The 18,893-nt window shown below is 41.3% G+C and overlaps 1 protein-coding gene across 1 annotated transcript; it reads left to right on the top strand.

Annotated features, from left to right (window-relative positions):
* The first annotated feature begins 3,632 nt into the window (after window positions 1-3,632).
* On the top strand, window positions 3,633-4,337 carry LOC111380858. Its single transcript, XM_023004519.1, has 3 exons — window positions 3,633-3,764; window positions 3,925-3,988; window positions 4,091-4,337. The coding sequence occupies exons 1-3, from the start codon at window positions 3,725-3,727 to the stop codon at window positions 4,335-4,337; spliced, it is 351 nt and encodes a 116-aa protein (XP_022860287.1). The 5' UTR covers window positions 3,633-3,724.
* Window positions 4,338-18,893: the final 14,556 nt, after the last annotated feature.

Consider the following 18,893-nt stretch of genomic DNA (forward strand, 5'->3'; position numbering starts at 1 on the left):
GGTGGTGGCGGCCGTATACACTCCGACGGTCAAGTCAGATTTGGGTGATCGGAACAGTGCCCAAGAGCTATACAAAAATCTAAATAAGGGGGGGGGGGGAGGAGGATATATAAACTTGTTATGGAATGCTATGTATTGAGAGTTTCATTCTCTTTGCCTCTTGCCAAGCCTTGGGTATTTATAGGTGGTATGAACCGCGAGATGTGGGACGCGTGTATACATCTGACGGTATGAAGTGTCTGCTCATAGGCGTCAATCAGCCGCGCTTGTAGAGTGGGCGGACAGTTTGTTTCCCCCAAGTTGAATTGACATAAAGTTGATAAGTCACATCAAATAGCCTCATGGGGACGTCAAATCAATTTAAACCTTAGGTGCAGGACAAATCTTAAATTGGCGGCGGATCTTCTAACCGGGGTCCACTTGATCTCGACCTCGGAGGTGAGATGCTTCGGCAGATCAGTAGCAGGAATCGACATATCACTCTGGAGAAATTTCGGGAGGGTCGTTTTCAGGTCGGAGTAGGTGGTGAGATGGCACTTCGGTATTGAGGCGTAACACATTATTTTTCAAATTTTTGGCCTGTGTAAATTTTTCACTTCGTTCATTGGTTTACGAGAAAGGGATTTGTGCAAGTTTTCCATTTTCTGAAATAGCTTGCTATAATTTTAATTTTTCTGAAAATAGCATAAAAAGTGCACAAATATAATTTCAATAGTTTCTACATTTTTTAAATAATGTTGATAATAATACGGGCGGGCAGGTTGTCCAAAAGAAAATAGGGAAAAATTCATATTTAAGGTGTATTCTTTATACCATTTCAAAAGTTAGGAAAGAAGTTTGAAAATTCAAAATTCAGGTTTGTATTTAATTAATTAAAATTATTTATTAAATAAATATATTAAAGTCACAGTTAAACAATTAATGGTCACAGATTTTACAGATTTATTTATCATTCACATATCATCAAATTAATTGGTCACTGATTATTTCGAGGTCACAAATCGAAAATTTTATAGGTCACAGATTTTTTTAATCATAGATTATCAAATTTTAAGATCACAGACGAAATCGTTGAGGTCACAGATTATTGTTTTAGTCACAGATCATCAAATTTTAAGGTCACGAACCAAATCTTTGAGGTCACAAATTATTATTTTAGTCACAGATCGTCAAATTTTAAGGTCCCAGACCAAACTTTATGGTCACCCCTTCCACCGGTCCCATCCAACATCAATCTTAGTCATAAACCACCACCATCCAATCGTCGATTGCACTATACCATCACAACACCACACCCGATCCCGATCCAATTCCACCACAGCACACCAAAAAAAACCGCTATCGCCGTCTGAACCACACCATCACCGCCGCCAGATCCACCAACAACACCGTCGCCGCCAACAATATGGAGATCACCACACCGCACAACACTATAACCACCATCCAGCAAAAAACCCCAAACCCAACACCCCCACCAACTCCACCCCGTCGGCGCCACCAGATCCACTAGTCCACCACCATCCCTGTTCGCCGCCATCACCAGGCCACAACAACCACCACACCACACCACAAAACCACCACCAAACACACCACCCATGGGCCATGAAAAAACAAAAATCCCCAAACACACCACCCACGTGTTTATCGGCAAAACTACATATCCGCGTGCCAGGCGTCGACGCTGGAGTTGCACGAAGCGCCGGTTGCGCCTTCAATTGACATTTTGGCAATTGGCAGCACGGTGCTTACACCCCGATGCTACCAGCTGAGAATCACAGCAGCCTCCACCGACAACCACCACCACCACACCCCGACGCCGCAAGCTGAAAACTATAGCAGCCTCCACCGAACAACACCACCACACCTCGAAGCTGCTAGCTGAAACCATATCCTCCACCAACCACCACCACAAGCAGCCTCCACCACTACCACACCCGACCCCCCACTTCGGCGATCGCACCAGAGAGGGGTGGTGACTGGCGATCGGATGGAATAAAGTTAGAGAGAGAGAGGAGAGAAGCGAGAGAACAAAAGGGATGAAAATACTAGGGTTTGGGAATTAAATTTCAATATTTAATATTTTATTATTGTATCAATACCTGATATTTGAATTATGAATTTTGGTCTCTGATGTTTGAATTGTGATGTTCAAAGACCTGATCTTGGTCCCCAAACCCCTAAACACACCACCCATGTGTTTACCGGCAAAACTACAGATCCGCGTGCGAGGCATCGACGCTGGAGTTGCACGAAGCACCGCTTGCGCCTTCAATCGACATTTTGACAATTGGCAGCACGGTGCTTACACCCCGACGCTACCAGCTGAGAATCACAGTAGCCTCCACCGACAACCACCACCACCACACCCCGACGCCGCAAGCTGAAAACTACAGCAGCCTCCACCAAACACCACCACCACACCCCGAAGCTGCCAGCTGAAACCATATCCTCCACCAACCACCACCACAAGCAGCCTCTACCACTACCACACCAGACCCCCCACTGCGGCGACCACACCAGAGAGGGGCGGTGACTGGCGATCGGATGGAATAAAGTTAGAGAGAGAGAGAGAGGAGAGAAGCGAGAGAACAAAAGGGATGAAAATACTAGGGTTTGGTAATTAAATTTCAATATTTAATATTTTATTATTATATCAATACCTGATATTTGAATTATGAATCTTGGTCCCTAATGTTTGAATTGTAATGTTCGAAGACCTGGAATTATGTAATTTTCCCAAGAAAATATGGGGCTTGCAAGAAGTGGCACCTTTAACTATGAAATTCTTTCTAAAACAAATATAATATTATTAAAAATAAAAATTTTAAAAATCATATAATTTAATTTTTTTTTAAAATTTCAATGGAAACTAAAATCTCACTAGTCTCTGCTTGATTCCGCCACTTATTGAGAGGGTGTTTGTGAATCATTTTCATGTAAAAATGTATTTTAGAATAGTAAAATGATGGAAAATGTGTGGTTGAAAAATAAAAAAAAAATTTTGATTTACGTATAATATTATTTTAATAAAGAATGTGTGGTTGAAAAGAACAGCGAGAAAAATGCATTTTGAAAACTCATTTCATCCGAATAATTCTTGATTTAATTCTCGAAATTATTAACTCTTTATAGTTCAAACACTAACCTTAAATAGCAAAACAAAAACAATGGCTTAACTCTAAAGCAAACATGATAAATTAAGCTTAAATTAGAGTGTGTTTGATTGACATGGAAAATATTACTTAGAAAAGAAAATATTTTCCATCTTTTGTGGAAAATAAAAACCACCTTTACCCAAGGAAAATATTTTCCTTAAAAACAAGGAAAATTAGGCATATTTTCAAAAGTTGGAAAATATTTTCCATGGAAAAAAATAACAATCAAACACTCCAAGTGAAAATTTGGATGGAAAATTAATATTTTCCATGAAAAATAAATGTAATCAAACACACCCTTAAAGTAAAACATAATTTTTTTAATACGTATTACTTTGAATAAACAATATTTATTTTAAACTTAAGTGGTTAATTTGTTAATCTTTAAAAAAAATAATTATTTTGAAGCTTAGCCAAACATGACTTACATATTTTACACGTAGCTTGCAGTTCAGCATTTCCTGGATACACGTAAGCTTCACCACTTTCTTCATTAGAATCGAACTCTCTCTCTCTCTCTCTCTCTCTATCCAACTGAAAGTTTTCCACTACCAAGAAACTGAGCAGTAATGGGTGGCGATAGAATCTTTTCTCCTATTTCTGCTACTGGTACTTGTAAATATTTTATCTTACTATATGTATCGTATAATCTATCTATATAAGCTTACATACATAGTTGTTAGTTGAGATGCATAAGGTTGTAAAGATGTTGGATATATATAATAGTTCTTAACTACTGTATGTTTCCAAATGGGTTTTACGATTGCAGAAGAAGAAGAAGAATCGCCAGAACAAGAATTCCCACATGAATCAGTTATACCCAGTTTTTTCAGGTACTCGATTTTGTTTATTAAATATTTCTGGAGATTATATGTGGAAATGTTGGTTTTCAAAAAAATTCAGTGTTGATTTATGCTGCTTAATTATGGGTTCAGTGGGGATGAGAATGGTTCAGTGATCAGTGGAGAAAGTGTATGGGATTTCATAGAATTTTCCCCGGAATATTGTCTGGTTTGTTCGAGTTTTGATGCAGCAGAGATGCAGAGGCGCAAGGTCTATGCAGAAGTTTTGAGGAGTTACGAGGAATTGCGGCTTAGGGCTGAGAGGTTGGAGGAGGCCAAAAGTAAAATCTTGAGGTATGATCGGGTTTTTTGTTCTCATTTGTTGATAATCTTGTTATAGCATCGTTATTTTCAGTGTTATTACTTTTCCTTAGCAGTACTTCATTTGTTTACTAATGGTATGATTTGAAAGATTTACCAACGTTGAAAAAAAAAATAAACAAATAAATAAAGTGTAGCGAAAATCCCTCGATAAATCTTGATTTCGGGCTCAGAAACCAATCAAACGAACACCAGTTTACCTCGGCTCGACCCAAGATTTTTGCCTTCACTTTGGATTGCCCAAACTCTTTAATCCCACAAAGGAGAAGAGTGGCGGTATTATCAATCCACAAAGGTATGGAGAGGAAGAAAAAAATATCACAATGGTTGAATCTCACTCACAACCTCACATGGCTTCCCTCTCTCAACTGTCTCTCTTCTCTCAACTCTCTTCTACATTGCTACAACACACTAAATGGCTGGGAGATAAATACATATATATAGGTTAGTTTAGGTCACCAAATATGGGCCAAAAGATCTCTAAGTGGGCTGCCATATAAGCTAAACTAATGGGCCAATTTCCAACTATATATTAATCACTAAATGGTCTAACTAACCAAATAATCATCCAACCCAAACCCGAGCCATCCAAAAGTGTAGTTCATCTCCAAGCCGAGTCAAATCTATGGTGTCGATAAATAATCCGACAACTATTTTAAATCATCGCCCGAATTATTGGGTATCAAAAAATCCAACAATCTCCACCTTGATGCCCAATAATATGCAAGCAACCAAAACACACAGTTTATACTTGCACAATCAAGGTAATCCAATAAAATTGGAATAACAGACCTTACCTCGTGTTTCGAACCGAAACACATACCATAATTGCTCCATGTACTCATCAGGGCTAAGGTCAAAAATACCCAAGTAGAAACAAGTTTTCACAATGAACAAACAATCATGCGATGAAGATATATAGGATAACACACACAGATCTTTTCAAAATCACGTTTACACAGAACCACAGATTAGCACCTAGTTAATCAAACCACGGTCAACCACATATGCAACACATGCATAAATGACCCTAAGAAAAGATCTCACCACACTTATCCTATCCCATTCCGTGTTGTTCACACCTCGAGAACACATATCTCCTCTCATCGCCCATCATGCTTACTAAACAGATCACTCAACTCATGTCTAACTGGCGAGTCACAATAGATCCTAAACTCTCGTGATAATCCTCTATCACCACATCACTTTTCCCAACCTACGTGGATAATGGGACTCCACCTTATAGAAGTGATAGAAGTACCTTTCTCACACTCCACCTGGACATGGTCTCTTTCACAGATGAAGGATTCTACACATTTGATCATATCTCCACTCGTGATCCAAATGTCACACTCCACATCCCCGTGCATATCATCAATGCACCTCTAGGCATCTATACTCCACCTTACCAAAAGACATCCAACTCACTGCTAATGCATCACAAACTCACTATGGCAAAACAACACCTTTCGGTGACCACAAATGTTATTCCAATCACCAAAGTTCCAAAAATCCACAAAGAAAACGGCTAAAGTGGCACTCACAATGAAAAATCGAAGAAAAAGTCGATTACTTCACAACACTCACAAAGGAGACTCACAAAGATAAAGCCCTAACATGCCTGTCTCACATAATCTCACAAACCACACAGGCTCACAAAGATAAAAAAGAGAAACGGCTGCCCAACTTTCTTCTCACTACCACACTCTCACACTACTCATAGAGCAAATAAAGTACACCATAAATCTCAACCCACTATACATGTAAACATATTACACAATGTAATAAGTCACACTAATTCATGCAATTACACACATCAAACATATTGAAAGTGTAACATCAACATTGCAATATAATTAAGTGATCATATACATGCAGAAAGGATTACACACAGATGCAATGCAAGAACCAGGTTTATTCTCTCAATAAACCTCACTAGGATCACTACTCGACCCTAAAGTCACATTCACCTCGTCTCTATTCTCATCTTTCCTTTTATTATCATCTTAGAACAATCTCTTTCAACTATGTTTATCATAGTTAAAACATATTTTATTTTTCGTACTTGCCTTAGACCTATACATGCCAACTATACCAAATAATAACCACAAGCAAAGTATTGATATACAATTCACACAAAATAATCAAGTAAACTTCGCATATTGGGAACGCTTGGATTGTCGACCTTCGAAGAAATGAGCGTAACTTTTGCAGACGGTGTCCGTTTTTGGCCCATAAGCACTTTTTGAAAATGTAGCGATCGTCTTGGGTTTAACTCACGATTTCGTAATGACATACTAGGGTTCTCATCCTTTTTTTGAGGAACGACCACTAGCATATTGGGAACGCTTGGATTGTCGACCTTCGAAGAAATGAGCGTAACTTTTGCAGACGGTGTACGTTTTGGGCCCATAGGTAATTTTTGGAAATGTAGCGACCCTTTTGGATTGAACTCACCACTTCGACGTGACGTATGAGGGATTTTGACAATTTTTTGAGGAACGTGTACCTGCATATTCGGACTGACGGCGTTCGAAGAATTGAGCATAACTTTTGCAGACAATGTCCGTTTTTGGGACCATATGTACTTTTTGGAAACGTAGCGACCGTTTTGGGTTTAGCTCACGATTTCTTAATGACGTATCAGGGTTCTCATCCTTTTTTTGAAGAATGACCACTCGCATATTGGGAACGCTTGGATTGTCGACCTTCGAAGAAATGAGAGTAACTTTTGCGAACGGTGTCAGTTTTGGGCCCATAAGTACTTTTCGAAAATGTAGCGACCCTTTTACATTTAACTCACAACTTCGTCGTGACATATGAGGGATTTTCTCCATTTTTTGAGAAACGTGCACCTGCCTATTCGGACTGACGACGTTCGAAGAATTGAGCATATCTTTTGCAGACGGTGTCCATTTTTAGGATCATAAGAAGTTTTCGAATATGTAGCGACCGTTTGGGGTTTAGCTCACGATTTCGTAATGACGTATCAGGGTTCTCATTCTTTTTTTGAGGAACGACCACTCGCATATTGGGAACGCTTGGATTGTCGACCTTCGAAGAAAAGAGTGTAACTTTGGTAGACGGGGTCCATTTTTGGCCCATAAGTACTTTTCGAAAATGTAGCGACCATTTGGTATTGAACTCACCACTTCATCGTGACGTATTACGGATTTTGACCATTTTTTGATGAACGTGCACTTGCATATTCGGACTGACGGCATTCGAAGAATTGAGCTTAACTTTTGCAGACAGTGTCCGTTTTTGGGACCATAAGTACCTTTCGAAAATGTACTGACCGTTTCGGGTTTAGCTCCCGATTTCGTAATGAAGTGTTAGGGTTCTCATCCTTTTTTTGAAGAACGACCACTCGCATATTGGGAACGCTTGGATTATCAACCTTCGAAGAAATGAGCGAAACTTTTGCAGACGGTGTCCGTTTTGGTCCCATAAGTACTTTTCGAAAATGTAGCGACCCTTTTGGATTGAACTCACGACTTCTAGTGACGTATGAAGGATTTTGACCATTTTTTGAGGAACGTGGACCTGCATATTCAGACTGACGACGTTCGAAGAATGGAGTATAACTTTTGCAGACATTGTACGTTTTTGGGACTATAAGTACTTTTCGGAAATGTAGCGACCGTTTTAGGTTTAGCTCACGATTTCGTAATGACGTATCAGGGTTCTCATCCTTTTTTTGAAGAACGGCCACTCGCATATTGGGAATGCTTGGATTGTCGACCTTCGAAGAAATGAGCGTAACTTTTGCAGACGGTGTCCGTTTTGGTCCCATAAGTACTTTTCAGAAATGTAGCGACCCTTTTGGATTGAACTCACCACTTCAACGTGACGTATGAGGGATTTTGACCATTTTTTGAGGAACGTGTACCCGCATATTCGGACTGACGGCATTCGAAGAATTGAACATAACTTTTGCAGATAGTGTCCATTTTTGGGACCATAAGTACTTTTCGAAAATGTAGCAACCGTTTTGGGTTTAGGTCAGGATTTCGTAATGACGTATCAGGGTTCTCATCCTTTTTTTGAAGAATGACCACTCACATATTGGGAACGCTTGGATTGTCGACCTTCGAATAAATGAGCGTAACTTTTTCAGACGGTGTCCCTTTTTGGCCCATAGGTAATTTTTGGAAATGTAGCGACCCTTTTGGATTGAACTCACCACTTCGACGTGATGTATGTGGTATTTTGACTATTTTTTGAGGAACGTGGACCTGCATATTCGGACTAACGGCATTCGAAGAATTGAGTATAACTTTTGCAGACAGTGTCCGTTTTTGGGACCATATGTACTTTTTGGAAATGTAGCGACTGTTTTGGGTTTAGCTCACGATTTCGTAATGACGTATCAGGGTTCTCATCCTTTTTTTGAAGAATGACCACTCGCATATTGGGAACGCTTGGATTGTCGACCTTCGAAGAAATGAGAGTAACTTTTACGAACGGTGTCCATTTTGGGCCCTTAAGTACTTTTCGGAAATGTAGCGACCCTTTTAGATTTAACTCTCCACTTCGTCGTGACGTATGAGGGATTTTGAACATTTTTTGAGGAACGTGCACTGCATATTCGGACTGACGACGTTCGAAGAATTGAGCATAACTTTTGCAGACGGTGTCCGTTTTTAGGATCATAAGAAGTTTTCGAAAATGTAGCGACCGTTTGGGGTTTAGCTCACGATTTCGTAATGACGTATCAGGGTTCTCATCCTTTTTTTGAGGAACGACCACTCGCATATTGGGAACGCTTGGATCGTCGACCTTCGAAGAAAAGAGCGTAACTTTGGTAGACGGGGTCCGTTTTGGGCCCATAAGTACTTTTCGGAAATGTAGCGACCCTTTGGGATTGAACTCACCACTTCGTCGTGACGTATGATGGTTTTTGACCATTTTCTGATGAACGTGCACCTGCATATTCGGACTGACGGCGTTCGAAGAATTGAGCTTAACTTTTGCAGACAGTGTCCGTTTTTGGGACCATAAGTACCTTTCGAAAATGTACTGACCGTTTTGGGTTTAGCTCACGATTTCGTAATGACGTGTTAGGGTTCTCATCCTTTTTTTGAAGAACGACCACTCGCATATTGGGAACGCTTGGATCATCGACCTTCGAAGAAATGAGCGTAACTTTTGCAGACGGTGTCCGTTTTGGTCCCATAAGTACTTTTCGGAAATGTCGCGACCCTTTTGGATTGAACTCACGACTTCTACGTGACGTATGAAGGATTTTGACCATTTTTTGAGGAACGTGGACCTGCATATTCGGACTGACGGTGTTCGAAGAATGGAGTATAACTTTTGTAGACATTGTCCATTTTTGGGACCATAAGTACTTTTCGGAAATGTAGCGACCATTCTGGGTTTAGCTCACGATTTCGTAATGACGTATCAGGGTTCTCATCCTTTTTTTGAAGAACGACCACTCCCATATTGGGAACGCTTGGATTGTCGACCTTCGAAGAAATGAGCGTAACTTTGGCAGACGGTGTCTGTTTTGATCCCATAAGTACTTTTCAGAAATGTAGCAACCCTTTTGGATTGAACTCACCACTTCGACGTGACGTATGAGGGATTTTGACCATTTTTTGAGGAACGTGTACCCGCACATTCAGACTGACGGTGTTTGAAGAATTGAACATAACTTTTGCAGACAGTGTCCGTTTTTGGGACCATAAGTACTTTTCGAAAATGTAGCGACCGTTTTGGGTTTAGCTCATGATTTCGTAATGACGTATCAGGGTTCTCATCCTTTTTTTGAAGAATGACGACTCGCATATTGGGAATGGTTGGATTGTCGATCTTTGAAGAAATGAGCGTAACTTTTGCAGACGGTGTCCGTTTTGGACCCATAAGTACTTTTCGAAAATGTTACGACCGTTCTGGGTTTAGCTCATGATTTCGTAATGACGTACTAGGGTTCTCATCCTTTTTTTGAAGAACGACCAATCGCATATTGGGAACGCTTGGATTGTCGACCTTCGAAGAAATGAGCGTAACTTTTACAGACGGTGTCCGTTTTGGGCCCATAGGTACTTTTCGAAAATGTAGCGACCCTTTTGGAATGAGCTCACCACTTCGTCGTGACGTATGATGGATTTTGACCATTTTTTGATGAACGTGCACCTGCATATTCGAATTGACGGCGTTCGAAGAATGGACCATAACTTTTGCAGACAGTGTCCGTTTTTGGGACCATAAGTACTTTTCGGAAATGTACTACCGTTTTGGGTTTAGCTCACGATTTCGCAATGACGGATCAGGGTTCTCATCCTTTTTTCGATGAATGACCACTCGCATATTGGGAACGCTTAGATTGTCGACCTTCGAAGAAATGAGCGTAACTTTTTCAGACGGTGCCCGTTTTGGGCCCCTAGGTAATTTTTGGAAATGTAGCGACCCTTTTGGATTGAACTCACCACTTCGACGTTATGTATGAGGGATTTTGCCCATTTTTTGAGGAACGTGGACCTGCATATTAGGACTGACGGCATTCGAAGAATTGAGTATAACTTTTGCAGACAGTGTCCGTTTTTGGGACCATATGTACTTTTCGAAAATGTAGTGACCGTTTTGGGTTTAGCTCATGATTTCGTAATGACGTATCAGGGTTCTCATCCTTTTTTTGAAGAACGACCACTCGCATATTGGGAACGCTTGGATTGTCGACCTTCGAAGAAATGAGAGTAACTTTTGCAAACGGTGTCCGTTTTGGGCCCATAAGTACTTTTCGGAAATGTAGCGACCCTTTTAGATTGAACTCACCACTTCATCGTGACGTATGAGGGATTTTGACCATTTTTTGAGGAACGTGCACCTGCATATTCAGACTGACGACGTTCAAAAAATTGAGCATAACTTTTGCAGACGGTGTCCGTTTTTGGGATCATAAGAAGTTTTCGGAAATTTAGCGACCGTTTGGGGTTTAGCTCACGATTTCGTAATGACGTATCAGGGTTCTCATCCTTTTTTTGAGGAATGACCACTCGCACATTGGGAACGCTTGGATTGTCGACCTTCGAAGAAAAGAGCGTAACTTTGTTAGACGGGGTCCGTTTTGGGCCCATAAGTACTTTTCGGAAATGTAGCGACCCTTTGGGATTGAACTCACCACTTCATTGTGACGTATGACGGATTTTGACCATTTTTTGATGAACGTGCACCTGCATATTCGGACTGACGGTGTTCGAAGAATTGAGCATAACTTTTGCAGACAGTGTCCATTTTTGGGACCATAAGTACTTTTCGGACATGTAGCGACCCTTTGGGATTGAACTCACCACTTCGTCGTGACGTATGAGGGATTTGACCATTTTTTGAAGAACGTACACCTGCATATTCGGACTGACGGTGTTCGGAGAATTGAGCATAACTTTTGCAGACAGTGTCCATTTTTGGGACCATAAGTACCCATATTGGGAACGCTTGGATTGTCGGCGTACGAAGAATTGAGCGTAACTTTCGCACACGGTGTCCGTTTTGGTCCCATAAGTACTTTTCGGAAATGTAGCGACTTTTTGGATTGAACTCACCACTTCTACGTGACGTATGAAGGATTTTGATCATTTTTTGAGGAACGTGGACCTGCATATTTGGACAGACGGCGTTCGAAGAATGGAGTATAACTTTTGCAGACACTGTCCGTTTTTGCGACCATAAGTACTTTTCGGAAATGTAGCGACCGTTTTGGGTTTAGCTCACGATTTCGTAATGACGTATTAGGGTTCTCATCCTTTTTTTGAAGAACGACCACTCGCATATTGGGAACGCTTGGATTGTTGACCTTCGAAGAAATGAGCGTAACTTTTGCTGACGGTGTCCGTTTTGGTCCCATAAGTACTTTTCAGAAATGTAGCGACCCTTTTGGGTTGAACTCACCACTTTGACGTGACTTATGAGGTATTTTGACCATTTTTTAAGGAACGTGTACCCGCATATTCGGACTGACGGCGTTCGAAGAATTGAACACAACTTTTGCAGACAGTGTCCGTTTTTGGGACCATAAGTACTTTTCAAAAATGTAGCGACCGTTTTGGGTTTACCTCACGATTTCGTAATGACGTATCAGGGTTCTCATCCTTTTTTTTGAAGAATGACCACTCGCATATTGGGAACGCTTGGATTGTCGACCTTCGAAGAAATGAACGTAACTTTTGCAGACGGTGTCCGTTTTGGGCCCATAAGTACTTTTCGAAAATTTAGCGACCCTTTTGGATTGAACTCACCACTTCGTCGTGAAGTATGATGGATTTTGACCATTTTTTGATGAACGTGCACCTGTATATTCGGACTGACGGCGTTCGAAGAATTGAGCATTACTTTTGCAGACAATGTCCGTTTTTGAGACCATAAGTACTTTTCGAAAATGTAGCGAACGTTTTGGGATTAGCTCACGATTTCGTAATGACGTATCAGGGTTCTCATCCTTTTTTTGAAGAACGACCACTCGCATATTGGGAACGCTTGGATTATCGACCTTCGAAGAAATGAGCGTAACTTTTGCAGATGGTGTCCGTTTTGGTCCCATAAGTACTTTTTGGAAATGTAGCGACCCTTTGGGATTGAACTCACCACTTCGACGTGACGTATGAGGGATTTTGACCATTTTTTGAGGAACGTGTAAAAGCATATTCGGACTGACGGCGTTCGAAGAATTCAACTTAACTTTTGCCGACAGTCTCCGTTTTTGGGACCATAAGTACTTTTCGAAAATGTAGCGACCGTTTTGGATTTAGCTCACGATTTTGTAATGACGTATCAGGGTTCTCATCCTTTTTTTGAAGAATGACCACTCGCATATTGGGAACGCTTGGATTGTCGACCTTCGAAGAAATGAGCGTAACTTTTGCAGACGGTGTTCGTTTTGGGCCCGTAGGTACTTTTCAGAAATGTAGCGACCCTTTTGGATTGAACTCATTCCTTCATCGTGACGTATGATGGATTTTGACCATTTTTTGGCGAACGTGCACCTGCATATTCGGACTGACGGCGTTCAAAGAATTGAGCATAACTTTTGCAGACAGTGTCCGTTTTTGGGACCATAAGTACTTTTCGGAAATGTAGCAACCATTTTGGGTTTAGCTCACGATTTCGTAATGACGTATCAGGTTTCTCATCATTTTTTTGAAGAACGACCACTCGCATATTGGGAACGCTTGGATTGTCGACCTTCGAAGAAACGAGCGTAACTTTTGCAAACGGTGTCCGTTTTGTGCCCATAAGTACTTTTCGGAAACGTGGCGACCCTTTTAGATTGAACACATCACTTCGTCGTTACGTTTGTATGATTTTGACCATTTTTTGAGGAACCTGCACCTGCATATTCGGACTGACAATGTTCGAAGAATTGAGCGTAACTATTGCAGCAGTGTCCATTTTTGGGACCATAAGTACTTTTCGGAAATGTAGCGACCGTTTTGGGTTTAGCTCACGATTTCATAATGACGTATTAGGGATCTCATCCTTTTTTTGAAGAACAACCACTCGCATATTGGGAACGCTTGGATTGTCGACCTTTGAAGAATTGAGCGTAAATTTTACAGACGGTGTCCGTTTTAGGCCCATAAGTACTTTTCAAAAAGGTAGCGACCCTTTTGGGTTGAACTCACAACTTCGTCGTGACGTAAGACGGATTTTGACCATTTTTTGACGAAAGTGCACCTGCATATTCAGACTGACGACGTTCGAAGAATTGAGTATAACTTTTGTAGACAGTGTCCGTTTTTGGGACCATAAGTACTTTTCGAAAATGTAGCGATCGTTTTGGGTTTAGCTCACGATTTCATAATGATGTATTAGGGTTCTCATCCTTTTTTTGAAGAACGACCACTCGCATATTGGGAACGCTTGGATTGTCGACCTTCGAAGAAATGAGCGTAATTTTGAAGACGGTGTCCGTTTTGGGCCCATAAGTACTTTTCGGAGATGTAGAGACCCTTTTAGATGGAACCCACCACTTCGTCGTGACGTATGAGGCATTTTGACAATTTTTTGAGGAATGTGCACCTGCATATTCGGATTGATGATGTTTGAAGAATTGAGCATAACTTTTGCGGACAGTGTCCGTTTTTTGGACCATAAGTACTTTTCGGAAATGTAGCGACCCTTTTGGATTTAGCTCACGATTTCGAAATGACGTATCACGGTTCTCATCCTTTTTTTGAAGAATGACCACTCGCATATTGGGAAGGCTTGGATTGTCGACCTTCGAAGAAATGAGCGTAACTTATGCAAACGGTGTCCGTTTTGGGCCCATAAGTACTTTTCGAAAATATAGCGACCCTTTTGGGTTTAGCTCACGATTTCGAAATGACGTATCAGGGTTCTCCTCCTTTTTTTGAAGAATGACCACTCGCATATTGGGAAGGCTTGGATTGTCGACCTTCGAAGAAATGAGCGTAACTTTTGCAGACGGTGTCCGTTTTGGTCCCATAAGTACTTTTCAGAAATGTAGCGACCCTTTTAGATTGAACTCACCACTTCGACGTGACGTATGAGGGATTTTGACCATTTTTTAAGGAACTTGTACCCGCATATTCGGACTGACGGCGTTCGAAGAATTGAACATAACTTTTGCAGACAGTGTCCGTTTTTGGGACCATAAGTACTTTTCGAAAATGTAGCGACCGTTTTGGGTTTAGCTCACGATTTCGTAATGACATATTAGGGTTCTCATCCTTTTTTGAAGAACGACCACTCGCATATTGGGAATGCTTGGATTGTCGACCTTCGAAGAAATGAGCGTAACTTTTGCAAACGGTGTCCGTTTTGGGCCCATAAGTACTTTTCGGCAATGTAGCGACCGTTCTGGGTTTAGCTCATGATTTCGTAATGACGACTAGGGTTCTCATCCTTTATTTGAAGAATGACCAATCGCATATTGGGAATGCTTGGATTGTCGACCTTCGAAGAAATGAGCGTAACTTTTGCAAACGGTGTCCGTTTTGGGCCCATAGGTACTTTTCGAAAATGTAGCGACCCTTTTGGATTGAACTCACCACTTCGTCGTGAAGTATGATGGATTTTGACCATGTTTTGATGAACGTGCACCTGCATATTCGGACTGACGGCGTTCGAAGAATTGAGCATAACTTTTGCAGACAGTGTCCATTTTTGAGACCATAAGTGCTTTTCGGAAATGTGGCGACCGTTTTGGGATTAGCTCACAATTTCGTAATGACGTATCTGGGTTCTCATCCTTTTTTTGAAGAATGACCACTCGCATATTGGGTACGCTTGGATTGTCGACCTTCGAAGAAATGAGCGTAACTTTTGCGAACGGAGTCCGTTTTGGGCCTATAAGTACTTTTCGGAAATGTAGCGACCCTTTTGGATTGAACTCACCACTTCGTCGTGACGTATAACAGATTTTGAACATTTTTTGAAGAACGTGCTCCTGCATATTCGGACTGACGGCGTTCGAATAATTGAGCATAACTTTTGCAGACAGTGTCCGTTTTTGGAACCATCAGTACTTTTCGAAAATGTAGCGACCGTTTTGGGTTTAGCTCACGATTTCGTAATGACGTATCAGGGTTCTCATCTTTTTTTTGAAGAACAACCACTCACATATTGGGAACGCTTGGATTGTCGACCTTCGAAGAAAAGAGCGTAACTTTTGCAGACGGTGTCCGTTTTGGGCCAATAAGTACTTTTCGGAAATGTAGCGACCCTTTTGGATTGAACTCACCACTTCGTCGTGACGTATGACGAATTTTGACCATTTTTTGATGAACGTGCACCTGCATATTCGGACTGACGGCGTTCGTAGAATTGAGCATAACTTTTGCAGACAGTGTCAGTTTTTTGGACCATAAGTACCTTTCAGAAATGTACCGACTGTTTTGGGTTTAGCTCACGATTTTGTAATGACGTATCAGGGTTCTCATCCATTTTTTGAAGAATGACCACTCGCATATTGGGAACGCTTGGATTATCGACCTTCGAAGAAATGAGCGTAACTTTTGCAGACGGTGTCCGTTTTGGTCCCATAAGTACTTTTTGGAAATGTAGCGACCCTTTAGGATTGAACTCACCACTTCGACGTGACGTATGAGGGATTTAGACCATTTTTTGATGAACGTGTAAAAGCATATTCGGACTGACGGCGTTCGAATAATTGAACATAACTTTTTCAGACAGTGTCCATTTTTGGGACCATAAGTGCTTTTCGAAAATGTAGCGACCGTTTTGGATTTAGCTCATGATTTTGTAATGACGTATCAGGGTTCTCATCCTTTTTTTGAAGAATGACCACTCGCATATTGGGAACGCTTGGATTGTCGACCTTCGAAGAAATGAGCGTAACTTTTGCAGACGGTGTCCGTTTTGGGCCCATAGGTACTTTTCGGAAATGTAGCGACCCTTTTGGATTGAACTCACCCCTTCATCGTGACGATGATGGATTTTGACCATTTTTTGGTGAACGTGCACCTGCATATTCGGACTGACGGCGTTCGATGAATTGAGCATAACTTTTGCAGACAGTGTCCGTTTTTGGGACCATAAGTACTTTTCGGAAATGTAGCAACCATTTTGGGTTTAGCTCATGATTTCGTAATGACGTATCAGGTTTCTCATCCTTTTTTTGAAGAACGACCACTCGCATATTGGGAACGCTTGGATTGTCGACCTTCGAAGAAATGAGCATAACTTTTGCAAACGGTGTCCGTTTTGGACCCATAAGTACTTTTCGAAAATGTAGCGACCCTTTTGGATTGAACACACCACTTCGTCGTGACGTATGTGGGATTTTGACAATTTTTTGAGGAACGTGCACCTGCATATTTAGACTGACGACGTTCGAAGAATTGAGCATAACTTTTGCAGGCGGTGTCCATTTTTGGGACCATAAGTACGTTACGGAAATGTAGCGACCGTTTTGGGTTTAGCTCACAATTTCTTAATGACGTATCAGGGATCTCATCCTTTTCTTGAAGAACAACCACTCGCATATTGGGAACGCTTGGATTGTCGACCTTCGAAGAAATGAGCGTAACTTTTACAGACGGTGTCCGTTTTAGGCCAATAAGTACTTTTCGAAAAGGTAGCGGCCCTTTTGGATTGAACTCACAACTTCGTCGTGACGTAAGACGGATTTTGACCATTTTTTGAGGAACGTGCACCTGCATATTTAGACTGACGACATTCGAAGAATTGAGCATAACTTTTGCAGACAGTGTAGGTTTTTGGGACCATAAGTACTTTTCAAAAATATAACGACCGTTTTGGGTTTAGCTCACGATTTCGTAATGACCTATCAGGGTTCTCATCCTTTTTCTGAGGAACGACCACTCGTATATTGGGAACGCTTGGACTGTCGACCTTCGAAGAAATGAGCGTAACTTTTGCAGACGGTGTCCGTTTTGGGCCCTTAAGTACTTTTCGGAAACGTAGCGACCCTTTTGGGTTTAGCTCATGATTTCGTGATGACGTACTAGTGTTCTCATCCTTTTTTTGAACAACGACCACTCGCATATTGGGAACGCTTGGATTGTCGACCTTCGAAGAAATGAGCGTAACTTTTGCAGACGGTGTCCGTTTTGGGCCCATAAGTACTTTTTGAAAATGTAGCAACCGTTTTGGGTTTAGCTCACGATTTCGTAACGAAGTACTAGGGTTATCATCCTTTTTTTGAAGAACGACCACTCACATATTGGGAACGCTTGGATTGTCGACCTTCGAAGAAATGAGCGTAACTTTTGCAAACGGTGTCCGTTTTGGGCCCATAAGTACTTTTCGGAAATGTAGCACCCTTTTAGATCGAACTCACCACTTCGTCATGACGTATGAGGGATTTTGACCATTTTTTGAGGAACATGCACCTACATATTCAGACTGACGACGTTCGAAGAATTGAGCATAACTTTTGCAGACAGTATACGTTTTTGGGACCATAAGTACTTTTCGGAAATGTAGCGACCGTTTTGGGTTTAGCTCACGATTTTGTAATGACGTATCAGGGATCTCATCCTTTTTTTGAAGAATGACCACTCGCATATTGGGAATGCTTGGATTGTCGACCTTCGAAGAAATGAGCGTAACTTTTGCAGACGGTGGCCGTTTTGGGCGTATAAGTACTTTTCGAAAATGTAGCGACCCTTATGGATTGAACTCACAACTTCGTCATGACGTATGACGGATTTTGACCATTTTTTGACGAACGTACACCTGTATATTCGGACTGACGGCGTTCGAAGAATTGAGCGTAACTTTTAAAGACAGCGTCCATTTTTGGGACCATAAGTACTTTTCGAAAATGTAGCGACCGTTTTGGGTTTAGCTCATGATTTCGTAATGACGTATCAGGGTTCTCATCCTTTTTTTGAAGAACGACCACTCGCATATTGGGAACGCTTGGATTATCGACCTTCGAAGAAATGAGCGTAACTTTTGCAGATGGTGTCCGTTTTGGTCCCATAAGTACTTTTCGAAAATGTAGCGACCCTTTTGGATTGAACACACCACTTCGACGTGACGTATGAGGGATTTTGACTATTTTTTGAGGAACGTGTACCTGCATATTCAGGCTGACAGCGTTCGAAGAATTGAGCATAAC

The sequence above is a fragment of the Olea europaea genome, unplaced genomic scaffold, assembly GCF_002742605.1.
Source record: "Olea europaea var. sylvestris unplaced genomic scaffold, O_europaea_v1 scaffold2217, whole genome shotgun sequence".
Taxonomy (NCBI): Eukaryota; Viridiplantae; Streptophyta; class Magnoliopsida; order Lamiales; family Oleaceae; genus Olea; species Olea europaea.

Excerpts from the sequence above, each read along its gene's own strand:
- LOC111380858 (XM_023004519.1), top strand. The coding sequence starts at position 3,725 with ATGGGTGGCGATAGAATCTTTTCTCCTATTTCTGCTACTG. Across the intron at positions 3,765-3,924 it reads TTCTCCTATTTCTGCTACTG|AAGAAGAAGAAGAATCGCCA; the intron begins GTACTTGTAAAT and ends TTACGATTGCAG. Across the intron at positions 3,989-4,090 it reads GTTATACCCAGTTTTTTCAG|TGGGGATGAGAATGGTTCAG; the intron begins GTACTCGATTTT and ends TTATGGGTTCAG.